Consider the following 13,626-nt stretch of genomic DNA (forward strand, 5'->3'; position numbering starts at 1 on the left):
AGAGCTCAGCATCAAGCCTCCGCCAGACACAGGGAGCTTTAGGCGGGGCACGACAGGGCACAGGGGGGCTGTCACAAATAGTGACGGATTCTGCCTTCCTTGCTGACAGCCCTTCCACTTCTCTCGGGGTAAAAGCCAAGTCCTCCCAAAAGGCCGCAAGACCCTGCACGACCGCTCCCTGCCCTCCCCTCCTCCCCGTCCCCACCTCGCTCACTCAGGTCCAGACACACAGGGCTAGCCATTTCTCCAACACCCCAGGCGGGGTCCGACCTCAGGGCTTTGCACTGGCTGTTCCCTCCACCTGAGACGCTTTTTTAAAAACCCAGCAAGGAAACAAAACACTTCTGTGAGCAAATTGCTGTCCGCAGGAGGGCAGTTTGCGAGCTCCTCGAGGACACTGAACATTTCCCACGTGCTACCACAGAGGCCCCACCCCCACGCACGCCCCGCCCCCGTTACGTCGACGTGCGTACAATGGCGTCTCTGGGAGCGACCCGGGCATGCGCACTTCCCAGCACGAGCGGCCAGGACACACGCGCGACCCGGAAGGCCTCGCTACACTCCAAAGAGAGAAGGGGGCGGATGGCGGAGGGTGCGGCGGAGGCCCCAGCAGAGAGTGGTGGCGATGGCGACTTAGGAGCCGGCGCGCTGGAACGGGGAGTGGCGCCCATTAAACCTCGGTGAGTCGCCGGGACTGACGGAATGCCTCACGGGGCCTTCCAGGGCCCGTAGGGCGGCTCGAGTGGTGCATGCCGGGAGAGAGGGCAGCCCTGGGCGGGAAGTTCGCAGGCTTCTTCAGCCTGGGCTGTTCCTCCGCGGCAGTACCTGGGCTAGTACACGTTCGGGGCTGTCACTTACACTAAGGACGCCGCGGGGCGTGCTAGCGTGGGCGGGGTTTGAGGCGAGGGCCGCAATGCAGGCTGGGGACTGTAGTTCCAGCGCATGTCGGGAATGGAGCATGTGCATCTCCAGGCAGCCGTAATTACTTAGGCTGAGTTTTTTATTTTTTTAAATATATTTTTATTAATTTCAGAGAGGAAGGGAGAGGGAGAGATAGAAACATCCATGATGAGAGAGAATCATCGTTTGGCTGCCTCCTGCATGCCCCCTATTGGGAATCGAGCCCACACATCCCCAACCGGCACTCGAACCTGCGACCTCCTGGTTCATAGGTCCACGCTCAACCACTGAGCCACCCTGCTGGGCCTGAAATTTCTGTCTGAAGAGATTCGCGGGGCAGGCTGGGGTTTGTAGGGCTGAAAGGTGTGCTGGGAAGCGTGGCAACTGTGGTCCCCGTTGTAAGGCATGCTGGGACCTGTAGTTTCTTTTAAGCCTAACGTGGCCTAGGACGTTCATGCCTGATACCTGTAATTTGGCTTAACACTCCGGCTGGGGGGACCCAGGGACAAAATAGGGCGTTCCTGTAGCCTTGAGGTGCTCCCAGGCTGGCAAATGTCCAGTTTTAAATAGTGAGTTCCCATCAGCAGAGCATGGAAGCAGAGACAAATGTTCTCAGCCCGTTTCCCCAGTTTTCATTGAGTGGAACTCTGGGGGGTGGGGGGTTCCCTCAACAAGCCCTCCTTTTTCCTCCTTCTCCGGTGGCAGATACCTCGCCACCAAGGAGCAGTTCCACGAATTCCTGGAAGCTGGAGGGCAGGAGAAGCCCAGCCAGGAAACCACGGGAGAAAACCATTATGACCGTGACCTGACTGAGCCTGAGGCCAAGCGGATCCGACTGGAGGATGGACAGCCAGGAGAGGGCGCCACGGAGGAGGCAGCTGAGCACCTCGAGCAGCCTCAGGCTCAGAAGAGAGCTCGGGGTCAGAACAAGGGCAGGCCTCACATAAAACCCACCCACTATGACAAGAACAGGCTCTGTCCCTCCCTTGTGCAGGTTAGTGTCATTGTCACCATAAAGTCCCAGAAGCCTTCAGTTTGAGCCTCTGTCCCCCATTCAGTCCTCATGGTGTTGTAATGTAAATGTCATTATTGTTCCCATTTCCCAGGTAAAGAAACTGAGGCACAGTGAGGTTACTGACTAGCCCAATGACACAGCCAGGAGGGGAAGGATCTTTGGTTCAAAGTGTGGCTGCCCCAGCCCCTCCCTGTCCTCCTTCACTGCCCCCCCTTCCCTGCAGGGATCAGCTGCAAAGTGCTTTTTTGGTGATCGCTGTCGTTTCCTACACGATGTGAGTTGCTACCTGGAGACGAAGCCAGCTGACCTGGGCCCCCGCTGTGTACTATTCGAGAACTATGGCAGGTGCCCCTATGGTGTGACCTGCCGCTTTGCCGGGGCCCATCTGGGGCCTGAGGGCCAGAATCTGGTGAGGGAGGAGGTGGTTCCGGCCCCTCCCGTCCGCAACAGCTTGGACAAAGCTCTGCAGCAGCAGCTGCGAAAGCGCAAGATCCATTTCGAGCGTGCCGAGCAGGCCCTGCACCAGCTGGGCAAGGGCCACCTGCCAAGCCCCACCCCTTCTGCCACTGTCCCTGAGGTCCCAGGGGCTGAGAGTGCCCCAGGGCAGGACAACTGTGATGCCCAGCAGGCCCCTCTGGCGCCCTGCCCTGGTACCCCTCCCAGCAGCCCCAGGCAGACCTGCGGGCCCCTGACGGATGAGGACATAGTCAGGCTTCGGTCTTGTGAGAAGAGGCAGGTACGTGTCACAGGCTTCCTGTTGAGGACACTAGTAGTGGGGAGCAGAAAGAGTGGGACATATCTCCCAGCCCCAGAGAGGGCTGAAGCAGAGGGAGGCAGTGGGGAAGGCTTCGTGGAAGAGGGGGCATTGGGACTGGGGTTTTGACGGTTGACTGGAAATTATCCAGAAGAGAGCATGGAGAAAAGATCATTTCTCATCGATGGATTGGTTGACATATGCAGAGATTAAGAGGTGAAAGAGTGCTAGGCCAGTGGGGCAAAGCTAAGCAAGTCCTAGATTGTGGGGAGAAGGGAGGCCTCAAAATCCAGATTGGAGGTGGAGCCTCACTGCGTGTTTTCTTCCCTTCCAGCTTGACATCAGTGGCAAACTGTACCTGGCGCCCCTCACCACGGTAGGACCCACGTGGGCGGGCTGGGTGGTGGCAGTGTGGTCACTCCCACGGTGCCCAGTGCCTGCCAGTCTTGGGTATTCCTGCTGAGGACACTAGCAGTGGAGCGGGGGCAGGAGTTTGGGGTCCCTGCTTGTCACACCCTTACCTGTTTGTGACCCCCAACCAGTGTGGGAACCTGCCTTTCCGGCGAATCTGTAAGCGCTACGGGGCTGACGTGACGTGTGGGGAGATGGCCGTTTGCACCAACCTGCTGCAGGGCCAGACGTCCGAGTGGGCCCTGCTCAAACGCCACCAGTGCGAGGACATCTTTGGCGTCCAGGTTGGTGCTGCCACCAGGGAGAGAGGAAGCGAGGGAGGAGGGGCTTTCAACTGCCAAGATTTGGAGCAAGGTTCAGGGTCCTCTCTCCTGGATCCCAGGCCCAGCTCAGTCACTTCCCAGATCCTCTCGCCAGCCTGATGCATCTCCAAGGGCTGATGCCTTGGGATGGGGCCGGGGTGGGGCCAGGCAGCGATGGTCTGAACTGGCCCTTGCCTCTCACCCCCTTTGCTCCAACACCTGCCGTAGCTGGAGGGTGCTTTCCCGGACACCATGACCAAGTGCGCAGAGCTGCTGAACCGCACCATCGAGGTGGATTTCGTGGACATCAACGTTGGCTGCCCCATTGACCTTGTGTACAAGAAGGTAGCGACCATTCAGCCCTGGATCCCCAGAGCGGGCAGATTGTAGATAAGGCGGACCCAGCCTCACTCCTGCCTGAGTCTCTGGGAACCTATGGGTTCCCTGTGCCTCAGTTTCCCTTTTCACAGCAAGGGCAGTGAGGGGTGTTGGGCCCGGCTTGGGTCTTGCCCTCCTTTGCTCCAACCGCCCATCTCTCCCAGGGTGGGGGCTGCGCCCTCATGAACCGCTCGGCCAAGTTCCAGCAGATCGTGCGTGGCATGGACCAGGTATGCCCTGAGATGCCCCCACCGTCCCCGCCCAACCCTGGGCCCCGCTCACACACTCATCCACAGGTGCTGGACGTGCCGCTGACCGTGAAGATCCGCACGGGCGTCCAGGAGCGTGTGAACCTGGCGCACAGGCTGCTGCCCAAGCTGCGGGACTGGGGGGCAGCCCTGGTCACGGTGGGTCTCGGGGTGCAGCGGGTATCAGGCCTTGGGGGCACTCCAGCAACCCTTTCTAATGGTCTCTCTCCCCCACCCCCTCTTCATCTCTGCTCTCCCTCCCTGTCTGTGTCTGTCTGTCTGTCTGTCTGTCTCAGCCTGGGTCTCTCTCTCTCTTTCTTCTCTGATGTTCCGCCTCCCGGATGGACCTTCCCTCCCTCCCTGTGTGGCCACTCCTCTAGCTGCACGGCCGCTCTCGGGAGCAGCGCTACACCAAGCTGGCCGACTGGCAGTACATCAGGCAGTGCGTGGCGGCAGCCAGCCCCATGCCCCTGTTCGGTGGGTCCCCAACCCTCACCGGAGACCCCTCCCTGCCCCAGTGGGGGCTGCTGGGCTGGCTTTCCTGCCTGTAGGCAGCTCCCCGAGGCCCTGTCTCTGCCCCTCAGGAAACGGGGACATCTTATCCTATGAGGACGCTAACTGCGCCATGCAGACCGGTGTCACTGGGATCATGATTGCCCGGTAGGTGGGCCCGGAGCCTGGGGGCTATCTGAGCTGCCCCTGGGCCCGGCCTGCAGCTCCAGAAGGCTGAGGGCACCTCTGAGCTTTGTCCCTTTTGTCACAGTGCCTCAGCCCAGCTGCTTGACCTCCTGGTCCATTTATCCCCAGCGGGCGGCTCTGTCTGAGCAGAGAGATGGCAGGGCTACAGCTGGCAGGGGCCAGAGGGACTAGGAATTTCTGCAGCTGTTGGCTTGGGGTGCGGGTTGGGACTCTTGGGCTTCAAGGCTTCTAGAACAGCTGGAGAGTCTGTCTGCACAGCTAGAGGGACAGGGACTGTGGGTTTGGGGCCTCTGACCACTCCCCGCCCCGCAGTGGTGCTCTGCTCAAGCCGTGGCTGTTCACGGAGATCAAGGAGCAGCGACACTGGGACATTTCCTCATCCGAGCGCCTGGACATCTTGCGGGACTTCACGAACTACGGCCTGGAACACTGGGGCTCGGACACGCAGGGCGTGGAGAAGACCCGCCGCTTCCTCCTCGAATGGCTCTCCTTCCTGTGCAGGTGGGCGTGGAGCTGCTGGGGGCGGGGGGTGTTGGTGAGGCCATCCTGGCCCAACCCTGTCCCCACCTGCCGGCAGGTATGTGCCTGTGGGCCTGCTGGAGCGGCTCCCACAGAGGATCAATGAGCGGCCCCCCTACTACCTGGGCCGGGACTACCTGGAGACACTCATGGCCAGCCAGAGGGCAACCGACTGGATCCGCATCAGGTGCCTGGGAACCGAGGAGCCGGGGTGGGGGCGTCCTGTGGGGGGTGTGGCCCAGCCTGACCCTGCCCTCCGCCTGCCCTCACAGTGAGATGCTGCTGGGACCTGTGCCGTCCAATTTCGTCTTCGTGCCAAAACACAAGGCCAATGCATACAAGTAGCTGCAGGGGTGGGAGGGGCATCGGAGGGTCCCCGGGGCGTGTGAGAAGACAATAAACTTCCTTCTTTTAAAACTCGGGCCTTTCTGTGACCCCGAGGCTGCCCCTTACACTCCCGGGAGCTCTCCCTGGACACCTGCCCGTCCCTGTCCGTGGCAGCTCCCTTCCTCCGCCCTCCCTCATGCACCAAAGTCGCCCTGCAGACCGCTGCTGATGCCCAGAGAGGCCCTGCACATAAAGAAGCCGCTGGGGCTTATGCGGGGGGGACCATGAAGGGGGACCCTTGGCCTGTGGGGGTGTGGATCAGGACGGGCTGCCTGGAGGAAGGGGCCTCAGAGCTATTAGATTGGCATTGCTGGTAAAGGCAGAAGGCAGTGTACGAGGCCCAGGATTTGCCCCACACTGGGACACATGTCTGTGGCTGCCTTGGTTTCCCCTTCTATCCCTGTCCACCCTCCCCCACCTCCAATACCCGGAATCCTGACCAGCGGGCTGGAACCTGCTGCCCGGAGTAACCAGGCAAACAGAACTCCGCATGACCTCTGCGCCTGTTCTCTGGGTGGGCTGCCTGTGCTCCCACCTGCCACCCTCTGGGCCTGCCCAGGCTGGGCCCCCGCCCCCCCATGCAGCACCCGAAGCCTTTCTACACTCCTGCAGCCCCCCCAGAAGGTTTCAGCCCTCGGGGCCTGGATGGCACCGAGGGGCCAGGCAGCCAGCCCACTCCTGCCTGCACAGAGCCTCTTCCCACTGTGGGTACGCATCAGGGAGCGGTGGGGGCGGGGCTAACAGGGTTGGGGGCCTGGGCTCTGCCCACCAGCTTCAGGACCCCACTACCAGCCGGCCTTTGTTCACAGGCTCCTCCAACCTGTATCACCCCCCAAACCTGGAGAAAGAGGTGTTTCCAGGCCCTCCGGCAGGTAGGCCTCCTCCCAACCCTGACGGCACCCTGGGCGTGGGTCGGAGGAGGCAGGGCCATCTTGCCTCCACCCTGGCCTCCGAGGCTCCCGGAGCAAGGTTCATGCCCGTTTCCCCAAAGGGCTCCCAGACCAAGGTCTGTGTGCCCCATCTAGACAAGGCCTGTTGGCTCTTGGCCCCGACGGGTCCCTCAAGCCCAGGCTCCTGTCCACAGGCCCCCGGGTTTAGGGCCCCCACCTCACCCCCTCCCCTGCAGGCGGGTTGTAGCCCTGCCCTCTCAGGGCCACCCTCCTGGGCCCGCAGGTTTCCAGATGGCGCCCTGCGGCTGCTTCTTTGACCCCCGCATTTACCGAATCGAGTGGGCCACCACCGACTTCGGCCAGTCGTCCCTGTACAAGCTGGCAGCAGCGGGCGGTGGGGTGCCAGCCGGGGGCCCCAATTCACCCAGCACCTACCTCCTAGAGCCCCAGCACTATCTCAAGGCCCCGGTGCCGCCTCCGCCATACCCCCATTTCCAGCCAGTGCCTGGGGGCCCCCAGTACCTCATGCCCTACTTCCCCCCTGAGGGGCCCGGGCCTGAGGCCCTGGGCTTTATGGGGGATGGAGGGGCCCCCGCCTTTGTGGAGCTGCCCCCACCCCTGCTCAAGGAAGGCCTGGTGCCCCTGCCACCGCCGCTGCCCGCCAAGGAAAAGCTGCCGCCTGTCGTCCTCACGCTGCCTCCTGAGGCCGCCCCGCCCCCCGGGGGCTATGGCCACCTCAAGGGGCGCCTGAGCCAGTTCCACATGCCTGGGGAGTCCCTAGCCTTTCCTGCCAAGGAGCTGCAGGGCAGTGGCACTGGGCCGGGCCTGCTGTACCCCCCAGGCCCTGGGGGCCCCAAGGCTGCCCCAGCAGAGGCAGCCCCATTGGAGGCAGGGGAGACCAGGTCCCCCGAGGCCACCAGGGCCTTCGTGCTGCCTGAGAAGGTGCTGCTGGAAGATGCCATGAAGCTCTTCGACTGCCTGCCAGGGGGCGCCGAGCCCGAGGGGTCCCTGCGCAAGGTCCCGGGGCCAGCCCTGCCCGACAGCGGGGGCGGTGGGGATGACTCCTCCAGCGACATCCGCTCGCTGCACCTGCCGGATGAGCTGCTGTCCTTCGACTACAGCGTGCCCGAGATCCTGGACACCGTGTCCAACGTGGACTACTTTTTCAACTTCAAGGCGCTCGATGAGGAGCCACCACCCTGCCCAGGGCCCCCCGCCATCACCATTGCGGCCCCTGCGCTTCGGGCCGAGCCTCCCAGCAAGAGAAAGTCCGGTGCCTCAGCCACCAAAAAGGGGAGACAAGGAGGCAAGAGTAAGCAGGCCATGGGCCTGGCCAGCGCCCCATCCCCCGGGACCCAGGCAGGACCTGGGAGCCACCCCCCATTAAAGCGGATTTGATCTCTCAGCCAATGTCTGCTCAGTGGCGATGGGGGCCGTAGGCAGGGCGGACGTGGAGGGCTTGCCTCTCACCTGCTCCAATGCCCAGTGGCCCCAAACCAGGAGGGGAGGCCCGGCAGGACCCCATGCCTCCTGGTGCCAGGCTTCCAGACTGAGCGAGGAGGTGGGCTCGGGATTCTAAATCCCTTCTGTCCAGGCCCGCGCTGTAAGGATTCCTCGCCTCCATGTTTGGTGAGAAAAGTCCAGGCTGCCCGAGATGGGCAGGAACCTGCCTGGAGGGAGACACACAGCAAGCAGGGTGGGCCCCAGGCCCTGCCCTCTTCTGTCCCCGCGAAGCCATAGTCAGTGGAGGAACCTGTGAGGGGGTTTGGCTGGGCTCCGCCTCAGCCCATCTCCCAAGGGGTGGGTGAGAGGCATGGGAAGGGGCCGTGGTGCCTGTGAAGGACCCCGCGCTGTCCAGGCCTATGTGGAGGCAAGTGCTAGATGGAGGTGAAGGCACCTGGTGGTCGGAGGGTGGCGGCTGGGCAGGGAGGTGGGAGGTGGTACCCCAAAACAAGCCACCTGTGATGGGGACCAGCAGAGTGCACCCGGGTGACTCTGGGGTGGGCAAGTCTGTCCCAGGAAGGCAGCCAGCCAGGCCCCGTATGCTGGGCGCCCCCATTGGGTCCCGCTCAGGTTCTATATCCCAAGCAGCAGGCACGGAGAGCCCCGAGTTTGGGTGTCCATATCTCACCCCTGCTCCCTCCCACCCTGTCTCTCCTCGGGCCCATGGAGCTCCTCTTCCCCTGCCTGTCCAGGCTCTCCCCAGCCTTTCCAGGGCAGCTGCCAGCCACAGCCTCCGCCTCCGAAGCCCTCGAGGTGAGCCTGAAGGGGCCAACTTGGTTTCCCAGGTGACTATAAGGCAAGCATGTCAAACTCAGGCTAACACGGGCCAAATAAACGAGTTTAAGTTTCTGTGGGCCACAAAAAAACAAAAGCTTCACTTTTCATAGAAACGTAGGTTCATTTCGATAGAGACATGCTGAATACAAAGGGCTGAAATTAATGAGTAATCGTTAACGTAACGTAAGAGAATATTTTAATAAAAATTAATATTTTTTCTTGAACATTAACTTACCAGACATTGAATAACTGCACAAATTAATAAGCGTAATGCAAATAAACCTATTTCTCTTGTTCTCCCAAAGTGAAATAATTCCTGTTGTGCACACCAAACAAGTCAGTCCAAGACTAATGACGTGGCATTCGGCTGCTAAAATATTCACTGCTAGTATTAGTGGAGATAAATGGTGCGCCTGTGCGGTAAGGCGTGTAAGGGAAATGAATGCAACACGTTATAGTGATCAGTCATTAGTGGATGTTGTAGTTCATTATTAATAATGATGTATAACAGGATATTGTAAAAATTAAGGTATGAAATTTTTATTAAAAGGTTTCTTACATACCATTATATTGGCTGGGCCGCAGAAATATTCCTTGTGGGTCACGAGTTTGACATGCTTGATATAAGGGATCAGGAAGCAAAGGGAGATGGGGGCCTGCTCCCCTCCCCCTACAGAGAGGCCCTGGGCTGGGTGGTGGAGGTCCGGGGTTTGACTAGAATCAGGAAGTGGCTAGGTCCAGGGAGGGCAGACGGGAGCTGAAACCTGGTGCCGCTCCCGTGCCCAGCACCACACCGAAGCCTGCAGTGCCGTGGGCCTACATGGCTCATCTCCCTGAACCCTATTGCAAAGCTCAGCGAAACGGAGACAGTTATGCCCTGGCTGGTTTGGCTCAGTGGATAGAGCGTCAGCCTGTGGACTGAAGGGTCCCAGGTTAGATTCCAGTCAAGGGCATATGCCTGGGTCTCAGGCTCGGTCCCCAGTGGGGGGCATGCAGGAGGCAGCCGATCAATGGTTCTCGCTCATCATTGATATCTTCTGTCCCTCTCCCTTCCTCTCTGAAATCAATAAAAATACATTTTAAAAAGGAAGAAGTGGAGACAGCTATGCCATGTGGGCACTGTCCCCTCCACCCCTGGACTTGCACAGGTACTGGCATCATTTACGTTTGTCCCCACTGTGTCGGTCCCGTCTCTGTTCTGAACCGAGCATGGGCTTCGAGAAGTCCGGAGCCCACTTCCCTGGCCTTCCTTCTGAGCCCTGAAGTAGCACGTGGGGTGTTTGGGGATGAAAATCAAGTGTCCCCGACGCAGGGAAGGCCCTGGCAAAGGAGGTGGTGGATGATGAGCTTGTTTTTCTGATGATGACTGCAGACCAGGGCCAGGAAGCCAGTGTCACTGACAACCAAACACGTCCCCTCCAGAGAGGCTGCAGGGGTGGGGGGTGGGCCCTCCTGCTCAGCCCTGGAGGGCAGAGTAAGTGGTTACTTCACTGTGTTTGGCAGTGGAGGTTTCGATGACTGGATTGAGGCTGCAGTGGGCAATTTAGATGATCACAAATATATTTTTTAACTTAAGAGTAAACAGGAGAAGTCGTGGGACCACCCAAGTTTCCACTGACAATGAGCTGGCTGCCCCATGCCACCTGGGTTTATGACGAAGTGGTGACCTCCCACTGATGGATAGATGGATGGAAAGAGTATATATGTACATTTTATGTGTACAGGGTGGGGCAAAATTAGGTTTACAGCTGTGAATTTGCAAAACATAGTGTATTGCATTTTTTTTATTATACTAGGGCCCAGTGCAGAAATTCGTGCACCTTGAAAGGAACTGTGGGCCGCAAGGCTGCGGTGGGCACAGGGGCGGGTCTTGGCCCATCCTCTGCGCCCCTACCCGGCCCCTCCCGCCGTAGCCCCCAGTCCCCTGTCTCCCGGCTGGTCCCACACACTGCCGGCGCAGAGCGATTGGGGCCAGCGCACCGGCAGCGGGTGTGAGTGCCTGGCGGGACCGAGGCACGTGGGAGCAAATTGGCTGCTGCCCTGGATCGCCCCTTAGGAGCAGGGGGAGGTGGAGAGGCCCTCAGGGGCCATTGGGGCAGGTGCTGGCTGTGGGTGCGAGTGCCTGGCGGGACCGTGGCACGCGGAAGCAAAGAATTTTCAGTAACCACCAGAGGCTCACCCAGATGACAGTGACTGATGCCCTGCCTTGGTCTGGCGCCCCCGCTCACCTGCTCCACCATCCCGCCACGGCCAATGCCCACCATGTTCCACACTCTGCCACCTGCTGCTGATGCCCACCATGTTCCGTGCGCACCCCCTAATGTTTGGTGCCTGTCATAGTGACCGGTTATTCGGTTGTTCCGCCATTCGGTCTTTTTACATATTAGGGTTTTATATAGAGAGATTATTTTCCATACAAACAACTATAAACCTACTTTTGCTCCACCCTCTTTATGTACATATCTACACACATGCATATAAGTATACACATGCACATGTTGCCTGCACACGTTTTATACACACACGTACATATATGTATACGAGTATACACACACGTCACACAAATATGTGTATATGTGTTGCATGTATATATGTATGCACATGCAAAACATACATATGCATATATACATATGCATACATGCTATGCATGTAGAATATTATCCACACACATGTAATGTGTATATATGTATGTATATGTATGTATTTACCTATAGGTATATACCCATGCTTATGTATATACACAGCCATAATAAAGTATATATATGTAAATGTATATGCTTACCTCTCTACACACACATATATACTTGTCTGTGCATACTATATGTATGTATACATAAGTGTATACATAGTACACAGACATGCACGTGCATATGTACACATACTATATGCACTAGTACCTATTATATGTACCTATGCATATACACACATATCCCTATATATCACATACATACACACGTGTATAGATATGTATGTATACATGTGTGCACATCACCTCATGCATATGTATAAATAACATGCATTTCAATTTTATTCATGTTTATACAAAACATGCCTATTTATGTTTGTTTGTACATGTGTTAGGGTTTATAAACACAGATATGGAATTTCATCAGCCTACAGACTCCACTGCTTTTTCCTGGGTCTTAACCTTCACTAACAACATGTCACTGTCTCACGCTCTGCTGAGGCCCGCCTGTCACTCCACGTGTGCCTGCTGGTCTGCATCACCCGCTCCTCTTGATTAGTGCTTGGGCCGCCCCCTCCTGACTGTTACAGCCGATGGAGGTGCTGCCATTGAGAGGAACCCCGACAGCAGCATATTGAGGAAGGCAGAGCAGTGCAAACAGGTGTCAGGAAACCCCCACCCATGACTGATGCTCACGCCACCTGCTTGTTTCGTATGCACTTTATTATGACAACTCTGAGCCTCCAGTGCACGCTCAGTGCCTACATTGGAAACACGCACAAGACCTTCTGCACCTGTTGCACAGACTGACCCAGTACCCTGTCAACCTGCGGCCCAGCTCCGTGTGCAGCAGTTTGGGGATCATGTAGGCCAGCCACACAGACAGCAGGATGGAAATCATGAGCAGGAAAATGGTGATCTCAGGCATGAGGAAGGGCAGTGGGAAGGCCCCGTACACGTAGACGCTGAAGGCGGTTGTCAGGTGACAGTAGCTGCAAGGGGTGGGTGGGGAGAGACCACGGGGCACTGCCTTCAAGGGCCTTGCCTTTACCCAGAAAACAACACCGAGATGAGGGCCCTGGACCGGCACCAGGACAGCAAGTCCCACATATGTCCACTCAACTTCATCCATCCTGAGTCTGCCTTCCTCTTGTGTATTTTGGCAGTGGTCATGTCCCCCCACCCCCAGGACGCCTGGAGTCCCCTGCTCTGGGGACAAAGGGCCCCCTGCTCCGTGCCCAGGTTCCATCAGAGCGTGGAAGCAGAGGGGGCAGGACAGCCACAGGCATCCATGAGGCTGGCGGCCAGCAGGATGGGCCGGAAGGGCGCCCCAGGAGGGGCCCAGGGGATGGGAGAGCTCGCTGAGGGCTCTACCGGAAGCAGGTGAAGGAGGAGGAGGTGACATCTCACAGGTAGCCAGCCGCCTCTCCTCTGGGTGTCCCCACCCCTGTGCCTTTTGCCCAGTGCCATCTCAGAGCTAGTCCCTCCGGTCCAGGGTGTGGGGCCTCTAGGGAAGTCAGGGTCTCCACGTGCTTTGGGGGGTGGAGTTTGTACCTGTCTTAAAGGGATAGATGATGGAGAGAATGGGCCTCCATAATTCCCTTCTCAGTGGGAGACACTGATGCTCCAGATAAGCACACCAGGTGTGACTTAGGACAGGCGTCCTCAAACCACGGCCCGCGGGCCACATGCGGGTGTTTTTGCCATTTTGTTTTTTTACTTCAAAATAAGATAAGTGCAGTGTGCATAGGAATTTGCTCATAGGTTTTTTTTAAACTATAGTCCGGCCCTCCAATGGTCTGAGGGACAGTGAACTGGCCCCCTGTTTAAAAAGTTCGAGGACCGCCAAAACCGGTTTGGCTCAGTGGATAGAGCGTCGGCCTGCGGACTGAAAGGTCCCAGGTTCGATTCCGGTCAAGGGCATGTACCTTGGTTGCGGGCACATCCCCAGTAGGGGGTGTGCAGGAGGCAGCTGGTCGATGTTTCTCTCTCATCGATGTTTCTAGCTTTCTATCCCTCTCCCTTCCTCTCTGTAAAAAATCAATAAAATATATTTAAAAAAAAAAAAAAAAAAAGTTCGAGGACCCCTGAAGGAGGTTCTCAGTCCTCATGGATGGTAAGTGTTCAACCACCAGCTCTGGGGTGGGAGAGTGCTGG

General features: G+C 58.1%; 3 protein-coding genes across 4 annotated transcripts in view; 2 read left to right on the plus strand and 1 right to left on the minus strand.

The window, feature by feature from the left end:
* The first annotated feature begins 486 nt into the window (after positions 1–486).
* Positions 487–5,983, plus strand: DUS3L (dihydrouridine synthase 3 like). 2 transcript variants are annotated; one of them, XM_079771920.1, is made up of 13 exons: positions 487–680; positions 1,606–1,894; positions 2,139–2,651; positions 3,004–3,045; positions 3,212–3,364; positions 3,611–3,727; positions 3,925–3,990; positions 4,057–4,167; positions 4,389–4,485; positions 4,593–4,668; positions 5,020–5,208; positions 5,285–5,413; positions 5,499–5,983. In XM_079771920.1, exons 1-13 carry the CDS (start codon positions 583–585, stop codon positions 5,569–5,571), a joined length of 1,953 nt encoding a protein of 650 aa, XP_079628046.1. In that variant the 5' UTR covers positions 487–582; the 3' UTR covers positions 5,572–5,983. The 2 variants fall into 2 exon arrangements, with proteins under 2 accessions (XP_079628046.1, XP_079628045.1); XM_079771919.1 differs by having other exon boundaries at positions 3,925–4,167.
* Positions 5,984–6,053: 70 nt separating this feature from the next.
* PRR22 (proline rich 22) lies at positions 6,054–7,905 on the plus strand. Its single transcript, XM_079771921.1, is given in 4 exon segments — positions 6,054–6,321; positions 6,423–6,485; positions 6,787–7,847; positions 7,849–7,905. Coding segments are annotated over 4 exon segments (1,296 nt in total). The 5' UTR covers positions 6,054–6,191; the 3' UTR covers positions 7,891–7,905.
* A 4,318-nt stretch (positions 7,906–12,223) lies between these two features.
* CATSPERD (cation channel sperm associated auxiliary subunit delta) overlaps positions 12,224–13,626 on the minus strand; it is a gene marked incomplete at its 3' end in the record, with an annotated part of 42,653 nt that continues 41,250 nt past the window's right edge. Inside the window, exon 20 of the mRNA XM_079773075.1 lies at positions 12,224–12,461. Within this exon, the coding sequence (XP_079629201.1) occupies positions 12,224–12,461 (238 nt within the window). The remainder of the gene's footprint in view (positions 12,462–13,626) is intronic.

Source organism: Cnephaeus nilssonii (assembly GCF_951640355.1).
Source record: "Cnephaeus nilssonii genome assembly, chromosome: 5".
Lineage (NCBI taxonomy): Eukaryota > Metazoa > Chordata > Mammalia > Chiroptera > Vespertilionidae > Cnephaeus > Cnephaeus nilssonii.